Consider the following 12,624-nt stretch of genomic DNA (forward strand, 5'->3'; position numbering starts at 1 on the left):
GATGAGGACATGGGGAGTCTCCACCAAGTCTGATCAAAGACAAGTTGCCTCAGCTGCCAGTCATCCCGGCAACTTGATTTATGCCACAGAGCTGGAGACTTTTATGATGGTTGCAAAGCAGCAGATAAAGAGCACAAAGGAGCATGGGTCCCTTCAAATCCCTGCATGCAACTACTGAGACAACATAAGGTCACACACAGATTATTATTATTATTATTGAAACAAGGTATTAACTGGTACTAATGATTTTTCTGAGCCATGCAGAGGTGGCTTCATTGTTCTTCTGTTATTGTAGTTTTACGCTCCACACTCTGAAAGGCTAAAAACTCCCGACTCTCAGCCAGTCAGAGGAATTTCAAATCAAACAATTTCGAGAGGTTTGATGTTCTCTCGGCAACTTTTAGGATACGTCGGTCTATGATTCACCCGTAAGCCTACAGCCACACGGTTGAAATGGAATTCCCCACAATCCTAACAAAAAGATGAGTCCTTGGCGAGGAGAAGCGTTTAACACTTCCCCACGCGAAGCTATCCCCCTCCCCGCGCTAAAAGTCACTCGGCAACAAGTGATCCGACGGAATAAGACCTACGTTTTCAAAAGCTTAAACACAATTGACCACCTAGAATGAAACTTCCCAGCAGTACGGTGTCCTCGCTCTGAGCGGGTCGTCCCCCCCCCCCCTCTTTTTTTTTTTTTTTTTTTACTGTTCTGTTTGTCTGAGTGGGAATAAATTAAATTGGTGGAATACTTGTGGGCAAATATTTGCTCTTATCCAGGTGGCCTCTGTTGAGGCTCTCAGAAGAAGCTCACACCTTTTTTTTCTTTCTTTTTTTTTTTTTTTTGCAACTCAGAGTATCAATAGACACTGGCTAACTTTGATTCAGCCACGCACAGGTTGTGAGTCATGTGCTTTCTGACTGTTAAAACTGGTCGGGTCGACGTTGGAACTCGAATGGCCGCGGGGATGAAGAAGTGCTACTTTTTCAGAAACTTCAATAAAGCCAAAGAGAACCATCAAACATCGGTTTTAAACTCTCTCTCTCTCTCTTTTTTTTTTTTTTTTACCCCCCCTTCTATTGGTACAATCAAAAAAAAAAAAATTAAAATTAAAAATGTCTCTTCAGCTCCTAAAAGGACAATATATATTTTTTTCCATTCTAGGTACATTTTGACAACTTTTCAATGATCCTCCGTATATCAAAGCTTTGTTTAGTCCTTGAATCCACCGCCCCAAACAAGCAAAGACGAGACTTGAGCACCGTAAAACTTTAAAAACGCAGGGATCGTTTAACACCTGATGCCAGACAATGCACTCACTATGTTGGCGTTTTCTCGAAATCACGTCAGATTACGCATAGGTACTTGAAATCAAGGCCAGACGTCTCCTAAAAAAAAAATGACGAGGTGACGGATATTTTGTGTTTCGGTTTCCAGTGATCCTTAAACCCTTCAAAACGGTCTAATCCTGTCCTGAGTGAGAGCTGGATTAATGGATAAACACCTCACCGGTATGGACCGTAGACACAGCCAGAAACGAGGATTAAAAGTGTGTATCGTCTTCAGATCAGGCGGGGAACTGCAGACGAAGGCCCCTGCTGTTCGGGGACTCTCATTAGGGGAGCGATGGATTTAAAACCAACGTTAAAAAAAATTATGTTGCGACATTTAAATAACGCCTAAACAGACGTCGAAAACTGATCTCTTTAGGGAGAAACTTCTGATGACTGGAATGTCTCATCACTTCATGTTCAATTATGACGAATACGTGATTGACATGAGCCCAAAATGAATACCTTATAACCTGTTCTGTATAAAAGTACAGCCGGGAAGAAACTTTCGATGACGTTGATTTCTCGTTGTAATGCTTTTTTTTATGTGGCTGCAGTAAAAATGAAAAAAAAAAAGTGCAACTGCTTCCTTGTACGGTTGTGATTTAGAGCAGAGATTTGACTAGCTGCAGTGTATCTACTGCAGCTTTTTTTTTTTTTAAGGAATGACATCTTACTCTCTACAAAACACCTCAAAATGTTCACGTTGCACTCGCCTATATCTACTCGCGGGAGATGTAGGAGCTCCCATCACACCTTTCTGAAATGCGAAATTACCTTCTTTTTTTTTATCGTTGTTGACGCTTTCCTGGCTTATTTGTCCAGCTAGTCTTCACGAATGAAGGCAAATAAAAATTGTGGAGCAAATGAAGGCGTGGGGCGTTCGAAAAAGGAGAGCCTGGAGAGAAATCACGCCGACAGAGAGTCCAGCTTGGCAACGACACGTTTAAAACTAGAACATTTATTATTTTTGTCTATAAAATCTCACTTTTTTTTTTAAAAAAAGAAATATATACACAAATGCTTCCTTGTGCTATAAAACAGCAAAGAAAGAAAATAATAATAGAAAAACAACGAAACACAAAAGCAGAGACACCGTGTGAAGAAATAACTTTTCAGTAAAGAGTGCTTGGTTAATTCATGGCGTGGATTTGCCTCACAGTGGGGCTTTCTCGTAAGGTCTCAGGCGTCTTTTTTTTAAGCTTTCAGTCCAGTTCAAACATACACGACGCTGCCTGGATTTCCATTAAAATCACCTGGAATCATTGTCTCCATTGTCTGTAACGTGTCCTCCAGCAGCACCAGTGTCTCTCAGCCAGACAGGAAAACACCTATTGCACATTATTCAAGTAACGCAAATCCAAACAGGTTTACTTCGCTGTTTTTGTCTTTCCGTTTCGTCTTTTTGTAATCCAAGTTGCCCCAAAAAGAACAAGAGTGAAGCAGATTTTGCTCAAAGCCTGCTCTCGTTGTGCGACGTGGTTTAAAATGTAAAAAAACCAACAAAAAAACCCAATAACCGAACGTGCGTGTTCTCGATGCGCGATGCATAAATAAAAAACACGAGCTTCGATTCTTTTTGGCGACTCAGTCCATCCCAAGTCCTGCTTTTTTAAAAGAAATAAGTCTGTCTGGGTTTGCTCATACACAAGTCGGAGGAGCACGCGTGGGCTCGTACTTGGCGTTGGGCCCTTTGAAGGATGGGTGAGGTTTGATGTAAGGCCTGCTGCTGGTGAAGACGCTGGCGGCCTTCCTCCTCGTCCTCTTCTTCAGCTTCCTGCTGAACACGTTCTGCCACGACTGCAGCGTCTTGGAGGTCCAGATCCACATGCCGCTGGTGATGCCCACCACCAGCAGCATGAAGAGCTTCACCATGAAGATCTCCACGGCGGGGATGGAGGCCTTCATGACGCACTCGTCCGACTCGGGCCCGCTGCCCTCCACGCACTTCTGCTCGGCGGCGAGGATGCGCCAGTAGTCCATGTTGAGCCGCTCGTAGAAGTAGCAGGCGATGACGCAGGTGGCCGGGACCGTGTAGAGCACCGAGAAGACGCCGATGCGCACCATCAGCTTCTCCAGCTTGTCGGTGTTCTCGCCCTCGGTCTTCATGATCTTGCGGATGTGGAAGAGGGCCACGAAGCCAGACAGCAGGAACGAGGTGCCGATGATGAGGTAGCAGGAGAGGGGGATGAGCACGAAGCCGGTGAGGGCCTTCACGTCCATGCTGCCCACGTAGCAGACGCCCGTCAGCTCGTCCCCGGCCACCTTCCGCATCACCAGGATCATGATGGTCTTCACGGCCGGGATGGCCCACGCAGCCAGGTGGAAGTAGCTGCTGTTGGCCTCGATGGCCTCGTGGCCCCACTTCTTCCCCGCAGCCAGGAACCACGTTAGGGTCAGGATGACCCACCAGAGGGAGCTGGCCATGCCAAAGTAATACAGGATGAGGAAGACAATGGTGCAGCCGGTGCTCTCCAGACCTTCCTGGATAATGTACTGGACCCCATTGTCCCTGTCACAGGCTATTCTATCAGCTCCCACAAAAAGTCGAATGAGGTAGCCCACAGAGTACACGCAGTAGGACATGGAGAGGAAGATGATTGGCCTCTCGGGGTACTTGAATCTCTGCGGGTCAATGAGGAACGTGAGGACAGTGAAGGCACTGGAGACGAAGCAGAGGATGGACCAGATGGACATCCACACCAGGGAGAACTGCTTGTCCCCCTGGCTCCAGTACACGTCCACCTTCGAGTAGCACTTTGGGGCGCACGACTCGCTCTTCTCCACGAAGTGGAACTTGCCGGGGTTGCTGCAGGTCTGCCTGCCGCCTCCGCCGCCGGCCTTGAGGTGCAGGTCGTGGCCACTCATGGGCCGCTGTGGCCTGAACTCCGGCGGCTGGGTGTGGGACACCTTGGGGGGCTCGTCGGAGCCGTTGTTGGGCGCCTCCATGCACAGATTGTTGGGGTCGTTCTTGGTGGGGAGGCGGGAGCAGTCCAGGGAGTCGGGCCAGGGGAAGTTGAACCGCTCCAGGATGGGCGAGCACTTCAGCTTGACCTGCTCGCACATGACGCGGCACGCCGGGATGGGGTTGGACACCTGCTCCGTGCACATCGGCGCATACAGCGAGCACAGGAAGAACTTGAGGTGGCCGTGACACCCGTACTGTATCAGCGTGGAGAACTCCTGCAGCTTTATGGCGGCCTCCTTCTGATCGTCATGGCCCATGAGGTTTGGCATGCGGGTCATGTTGTAGCCTATGTCTTTGCACAGGGGGATGTTGATGTGCTGACACCGACCCTCTCCCGACCAGTCAGGGTCTATGGAGCTGATGGCCGAACCCCGGCTGCTCCACAGCACCAGCAGCACAGGGACTAGGCTCAATTTCACAGCCGAACACATCCTCACAAACAAACAAAAAAAACTGTCAAATGTTCGTCTCAGCCACGAAAAGGTAGGTTCCTTGCATTACACAGTGATGAAAAGCTGCTGCTGGAGGTCAGTGGAGGAAAAAAAAAAAAACTTACTCAGTTATTTGTTGCAAAAGCATCCCCTCCGTTTCACTTAAGAGTTGCAGAGTTGAATAAAGACAGAAATCCCGCATGGAGCGCAAACGTTTCCTGGCTTTAAGCTCGCTGTCAGGTCCATGCTCTCCAACGCTCAGTCGGAGCTGGAGCTGCCTCTTTTTAACAAAATAAGAATAAGAATTTAAAAAAAAAACCTCCACTGATTAGTTTCCCCTTTTTGTTTCCAAACGGCTCCGCCTGTCTCCGTGCGGCAGCGCGATTTCAAGTCTTTGAGGGTGAAAAAAAAAAAAACTCGAAAAGAAATAAAGAAGTAAACTGTTCCTCTTCCAGCCTTTTTTTTTGTTTGTTTGTTTTACGCGACGGCTGTGCGTAAAAGGGCACCGGAAACAATCTGGCAACAAAGAGGCAAAAAGAAAAAAAACAAAACAAAAGAAAACAAAAACATAAAAAAACGAGTCCGATAAGAATCCTTGAAGTGCGCCCCCAGAAACGCAGGATCTCTCCTCCGCTCCTCCGCGGGGGCAGAGGCGGGCCGGCGGGCTGCGTGGACGCGTCTGGTGGCGGAGCTCGTCTGCGCCGGTCGGAGGCTCCGTCCCGGTCTAACCTGCCAGAAAAGATCCGCCTTCAAACAGCTGCTTTGCATAAGAAAGATGACACTGACACGCGGATTGTCCCCCCCTCTCTCTCTCTCTCTCTCAAACGCGCGGAACAGCTCGCTCCTTGCAGGCTTCACTGCAAACTTCCTGCTTTCTCTCTCTCTCTCTTTCTCTCTCTGTGTTTGTTAGGAATTAAAAGTTTCACAACAAAAATGCGGCGCACAAACCCAGAGCTTTAATTACGCGAAACTGTCCGCGTGAACGCGACAGGAAAATGGAAATAAATGTTATTTATATATATTTTTTTCTTATCGCCCGCCAGCCTGTGTGCGTTCCTGTGTATGTCTGTTGGAAAAATATCTCATGAATCACTGGGCGGTTTTCATCCAAACTTACAGAAAGTAACCATTGGATGTGCATCTACAACTGATTAACTTTTGAGGCCAACACGATTCAAGATGGCCGCCACAGGTAACGGACCTTAAAAAACACAAAAATGACTATAATTCAGTCAACTTTACAGATATTAAGCTACCATTTGGTGTGGTCGTAGCTGAGACTGAGTCCTAAAACAATTAATGAGCGCTAACAGATTGCAGGAGATCCTTGTCAAAACATTTGCTATTAACGCTTTGAGGTCAACTCTCTTTCTGTTAGCAAAATATTTCATAAACCAGCGGATAGATTTTGATGAGGCTTTCAGGAAATATTTATTGGATGTACATCTACAAATGATTAGCTTTTAGAGCGAACCTAAAGTAAGATGGTTGCCACGGCCGACTGACTTTGAAGACACAAATCATGCTTCATTTAAATTAAGTTTATAGATATTGCACAAAGATTTGGTGTGGTTGTAGCTGAGACTAATTCACAACACATACTCCAAGTTCAAAACATTGTGAAAGACCTTTGTTTAAAAGCTTCAGCATTAACTGTTCGAATCAAACTTTTTTGTCTGTTAGCAAAATATCACACAAACCAGTGAATGGATTTTAACGAAACTTCCAGAACATAATCATTTGATATACATGTACAACTGATTAGCTTTTGGAGTAAATATAATTGAAGATGGCCGTCAAGGCTAATCAACATTAGCCAACACAAAAGTGGCTACAAGTCAGTCAGTTTTACAGGTACTGGGCTAAAATTTGACGTAGTTGTAGAAGAGAGTCATTCACAACACGTACTCTGAGGGTGACATCTTGCAACATTGCGAGATTGTACAGGAAGTTGTTTTCAAAATTTGATCAAAACGTCTACAACCCTAGATTATCTAAAAAGTCTGGCATGAAAGGCAGTGGGTGATATGCATTCCTTTAAGGAATGCTAGATCTTTAATTGTTTTTTTTGGGGGGGGGGGGGGTGCTATCAAATATTAAATAAGGATCTTGATGAAAGTTCACCCAGGTTTAGTAGAGCCTGTTGAGAATTCACAAGGATTGGCCTGTTCTTGCCAAAAATGTCCCACTGCACAATTCAACAATCACCTTGCAGTCATTTCCTGTCCTTTTTTTTTCTCATTGAAGGAAGTTGTGCAGCAAACAAACATTCCTTCTGAAAATGTCAGCCTTAATGCAATGATATCCCTCCGCTGTCGAGCCACGACAAGCCAGCTGGCATCAATAGTTCAGTCTCTCTCTAGTGTTTCTGGCATCTGGATTTCTCCCCCCAGATGTGGACAGGCTCAGAGTTCTCCTTGTTTCGCTCAGATGTCCACTTCTGTCCTACATCAGTAGCTATAAATAAACTGTTAAAGCAGCTCACCATGGTTTTGCTCATGTTTTTTTTTTTTTTTAAAACAAGGTGAATGTATGGGTAAAAGTCTGTGGAAAATGACTGATCCCGCTTGCCAACACGTGTCAAACTGAAGACCCTTGAGCCAAATATGGCCCTCGTTACAAATTGATCTGGCCCTTGATTTAGCTGCTCTACATGTGTGAGAAGTGGGCCACCAGCCGTGTCCAGGTTAGTGGTCATTTTGCTTAAAAAACAGCATCCTTAAATCTGAACTGAAGTCAAATCTCAAAAAATTGACATTTAATGAATGTTATTTAGTCAACCACATCCACACAACTTTACAGAGACCAGAAACTGGTTTTAGCGTTTTAGTCAATAATTTCCAAAGTGGGTGATTTGTGGGGCAGAGTTGCTGTCCTGGGTTCATGACGTGTGCTGTGCCCCGGCCAGCCAAGAACGCAGCTACTGTTCAGTTGTTTACTAGTGGAAATGGAAGAAGACGCCTTTTTGAATACGTAGACATGCAGGAAGTAATGGATATACAACCCCACCAGTATGAACCTGAACCGACGGCCTGATCTCTGGAATCAGATGAAAACTCTTCAGATTTGGTTTCTGATGATCACAAGGACTGTCACGGCTGACAAAACAATGAGATTGGAATGTGGAACGGTGAGAACCGATTACCCTCAGATCATTGTCATGACATCGTCACACAACACTGCGAGTTAACATAAAGACGGCAGGAGATAACTTGAAGCTAACCCGATGCTAACCGAATGCTAGCTAATTTGTAAACAACATGAGTGCGCTTCAGAGTATCGTTTCTGAACTCTCACACCAGAGTAAACTAATCAACAGCAGATTCAGACTATGACATTTGTTTAATCGCACATGGATTGTCTATATTTTTTCCTCAATAACAAACTGCTTTAAATCCCAAACTGATCTCAGGCGGTCGGCCTGTAAGCAGCTCAGACCTTTTAATGACAGCGTGAGCTCACATCACGTCTGAAGTAAAACTTCATGTTTCTCGTCTCCTTCTCTGTGGAGATGTCCTTCTCTCCGTTGGCCTTTCTTTTAAAATTAAAAATAGTCAGGACTGCTGCTGGTAAAAGGTCCTGGGTTTTTTTTTTTGGCGTGAAGCCAGTCCAATGCATTAATGAGGGTCGGAGTGGTGCTTCTCTTTGAAGTGGTCCGAACCTGAGTTCTGATAGTAATTTCCACATCAGAGTTTATGGATCCAAATATGAGGAAGGTTTTTATCTTTCGGGAAGCAAAAATATGAAACTCCAGTGGTATTTTCTGGCTGATTTGAACGATTAATTTCAACAAACTGAACTACATCCACTTATTGATGAGTGTCTGAAAGCTGTGAACCTCAGTGGCTCTGAGGATGTCACACATCTCACATCGAAAAGGGGGGGTCATGGAAAAAGCTGAAAACACCTAAGTGGTTCTTCAAACACGATAAAAGATCCAAAGGGGACCAATCAAAAGCTTGCTTTCGGTCGAGAGAAGATGTCAAGTCTCTGACTGGAAACAAAGTGCATCAATGTATGTAGATTTGCTTTTCTCCCTCTGTATTCTCTCCTCATTTCAAAGTAAAATTGTTGGTAGCTGGGTGTTTGGATTTTGCTTTGTGGGCCTTTAAAGCACCAACGACTGGCCCTCGTCGCTGCTCTTCCCCAGCCTCTCCCTCGCTGACCGGCTGTCCCGTTTTCCTCCGCCATTCAGCCACTTTGTAAGTCGGGTGAAGAAGCACCTAAAGGCGTGCCTCATTCGGACACAGATGCCATTTGTGGATCCCGAATGCAGCCCCTTGGGAAGAAGCAAAAACACACAGAGTGTGTTGGAGAAAGCCCGAAAGTGCAAAGTGTCATCAGCATAGAGTGGCCATAACTTCGTCCTGTTGCCTCTCAGAAACTCCCAGCTGGTGATAACACAGGACAGGATGGCAGCGGGGGGAAAAAAAGACCCTTCATGGGCCTTTTTTTGTTGGTCTGTTTTATGTCTGAGATTCTCCAGACCCTTCTGTAAGAGTCATACCTGGACCTGGTTACGGTTTCATCAAGGACGAAACACTGATCAAGCGTAAACAGCAGAGCTTTCAGTGCTCTTTTTTTTTTTAATTTAACAAGAGTCACTAAAGAGCTTTGAGAAATGTGTTTGGGCGAGATGAGAAACCTGGCACCTGGCGTGCCTAAACGGTTTAGAGCGTATCCTGGCGGTGGCACTTCAGCTGTTAGTGCTCGGCGTGTGGACGGGGAGAATAAGTATGGGAGGTATGAAGGCAGTTACGAACACAATACCCCTCTGCCTATGCCGCACATGTGCTTCTCGGATTTCACATATCCAGCTGTTAACACTAGAGGGGGATTCGGTTCGAGCGCGACAATAAAAAAAAAAAAAAAGTACTCCGAAGGATGGCTTTGCGTTTAAAACGCTCACGTATTCCGTGTTTGTGGCACGCTATCGCCAATGTGGCTGCTGTGGTTAATTAATAATAACATGCAAACTATTTTCCCATTTGCAACCCACCCACCCCCCACCCCCTCCTGCTGCAGTGATTTCTGCTCTGACCCCCGTCACAAAGATAAGAACAACAGCTGACATGCCTGCTCCATCCCTCCCTCCCTCTCTCTCCACTAGACATGTGGAAACAGAGCGGAATAAAAAAAAGGGGGGGCGACAGCTTTAATTTGAGGAAGAGGAATGTAAAAATCAGTCCCCTCCCATACAACCAGGGTCAGTTCTTCTTGCCTGGTAAACCCTTGTCATGTTTTTTAAAAAAAGCAAATATCTGCCCTCATTACCGCTGCCTTTAGTGGAATAAAGCCGACAAGATACAATTGTCCCAGAGTCTAATCAGCAGACGCAGAATTCGAGCTTGTTGTAATTCATCGCCTTTGTTCTTGATCTCGTTCCTGTCTTTTTTCCACACACATCCACCCCCCTCCACCAACACCACCACCTCCTTTTCCTTTTTCTTTCATGACTGTTTTGCTGGTCATGATGATATCGCTTTGAAAATGAGAAGAAAAGAGGAGCAATCAGGCATGTCCAGCCTTTAGCATCTGTAGCCTCGGTGGCTGCCACTGTCGCTTTTATGATGTTTTTTTGCGTGCTCTTTTTCACACACACACACACCCATCCTCCCCTCCTATAGCTTGCTTTTGCATGTGCAAAACACACGCTTCGCCCTGTGTGCGAACACACACGGCAAACTTTATCTCATCTGCGCAACCACAACGGCGCCGCGCCGGAAAGGCAGCGTGGCTCCATCTCTGAGAAATCAGCAACTCTGAGATAATTCTGTAACTAATAAAGTGAAAGGGAGGGGCCCTTTGATGGCTGGAGCTGAAAAGATATTTTATTATTTGTGTGTGTGTGTGTGGAATTTAAGATGTGTGATTCTATGGAGCGAGTGGGCTCCCCTGCTGCTAGGCTCTGGCTGGAAGCTGGCCCCCCTCTGGCTAATGTTATGGAGAATCGGAGGAATTTTATGGCTGTCTTTTTCCCTCAGCCCCCTTTTTTTTTTTTTCTTTTGTTCCCCTTTGAAGAATGACTTTAGACATTTTATTTACATATTTAACCACGGATGAAAGCAACCAAGGGTGAGCAACCAAAGCTCTTAGGGGAACTCTGATCAGTAAAAAAAACGTGATAAAGTAAAAATAAAGGTATAGCACTTTTTTTAATTTATTTATTTATTTTTTTGCCGGGCGCCCTGAAAATGAGATCCAACATGCCACTGAGATGGTGACAGTTTTTACATGTTTTTAGGAAACTGAACCCCCCCTCCTCCTTTTTTTTCCTTTTAATTGCTGCAGTGTTCGCTGCTCCAACATGTGAGGTATGCCACGGCAGAGATGAGGTGGTGGTGGTGGTGGTGTTGTGGGAGGGGGACGTTTCAGACATGTTTGGCATTGTTGCCGGTGTTGAAAGGGCATGTTGATTAAACGTACGGGTGGGGTAGGCCTATAATCTTCTTAACCAAGGCCCTCCTCTGCTCTTTCAGGCGGCACAATGAGAAGAAACAACACACTCAGTCGGAGGTGAGGCTATTTGTCCGCATGCCCCGCACATTGTTCGAGGATCCTGTTCTCCCTCCTGATCGCCTGCATTCAGCGTTTAGCTCGGATGATCCTATTTATCAACAGAATCTGTTATTTTCTCTCTCATTGCCCCTCGACGGTGTTGCACAGAGGTTCTCGTCAAAACCGTACCTATGTGGAAACCATAGTGTTTCGGTTCAACGAAGCACCAAACTGTGAAACAAGCGAAGGCGTTGGTATTAAAAATGAGGGTTTTATTTGCTTGTGAACTACTTGCCAAGCTGGAACTTCATTGTGCGTGTGGTATTATTCTATCATATTTGAAATGTGTTGAAGGCAGTAGCTCCTGTTTAGGGCAGCACATTTTTAGGGAAACATATAAATCAAAGAATTTTAAAAAGTAGCATTTCTTGAAGGGATACACATTACTGGTCAATTTGCATGCAACAGTTTTAAACAGAACAATCACATGATCCGTTAGCGCTCAAAGAATGTGTTGGGGAAAACTCTCAGCTACTGTCACACCAAACTGTAGCTCGATATCTGTAAAGTTGACCGAGTTACAGCCATTTTTGTGTTTGCTAAGGTCAGGCAGCTGTGGTGGCCATCTTGAATTATATTGACTCCAAAAGTTAATCCATTGTAGCTAGATATTTTGTAATTATTTACTGAGAGTTTCATTAAAATCTGCCCAATGGTCTATGATATTTGTTGCTAACAGACAGACAGTGTGGACTCCTACAGTTAATGCGAAAGTTTTAAACAGAGATCTAACACAATCTTTTAGCGCTCACAGTATGTGTTGGGATGACATTCAGACACGATCACACAAAAACTTAGCTCAATAATCTGTAAAACTGAGTGAGTTATAGCCATTCATGTGTTGGCCAAGGTGGATTAGCTGCGGCAGCCATCTTAAATCAGGTTTACTCCAAAAGTTAATCAGCTGCAGACATACATCTAGGGATTGCTTTCTAAAACTTTCATCAAAACATGTTCAGCGGTTCATGAAATATTTTGCTAATAGACAGACGAACAAACGCACTGAACACAGGGCAATTACATTATCACCTGCCTTTCCTGGCAGTGCGGTGTGTGTGTGTGTGTGTGTGTGTGTGTGTGGGGGGGGGGGGGTAACCATCGAGGAGCCCTCTCGTGTGGTTTGAATGACTCAATAAAGCGAGTTAATAATGAGTTGTAATTTTCTTTAATCTTCTTTTCCTCCAGCGCCATCAAAAATCTGCCGTTTGTTCGCCCTCTGACCTCATTCATTGTGCATTTCTGCCCAATAAAAGAAGGTGGTATTGTAAACTTCCAAGTGTTTATGGAGCAGATTATAATAATTATAAGGGTGGTGGACCTTCATAAGGTGGGGGTGGG

General features: G+C 45.2%; 1 protein-coding gene across 1 annotated transcript; it reads right to left on the reverse strand.

The window, feature by feature from the left end:
• Positions 1–2,270: 2,270 nt before the first annotated feature.
• On the reverse strand, positions 2,271–5,507 carry fzd10 (frizzled class receptor 10). Its single transcript, XM_017435305.3, has 2 exons — positions 4,854–5,507; positions 2,271–4,729 (listed from the first exon to the last, which is right to left on the reverse strand). The coding sequence occupies exons 1-2, from the start codon at positions 4,928–4,930 to the stop codon at positions 2,971–2,973; spliced, it is 1,836 nt and encodes a 611-aa protein (XP_017290794.1). The 5' UTR covers positions 4,931–5,507; the 3' UTR covers positions 2,271–2,970.
• Positions 5,508–12,624: the final 7,117 nt, after the last annotated feature.

Source organism: Kryptolebias marmoratus, linkage group LG1 (genome assembly GCF_001649575.2).
Source record: "Kryptolebias marmoratus isolate JLee-2015 linkage group LG1, ASM164957v2, whole genome shotgun sequence".
Classification (NCBI taxonomy): domain Eukaryota; kingdom Metazoa; phylum Chordata; class Actinopteri; order Cyprinodontiformes; family Rivulidae; genus Kryptolebias; species Kryptolebias marmoratus.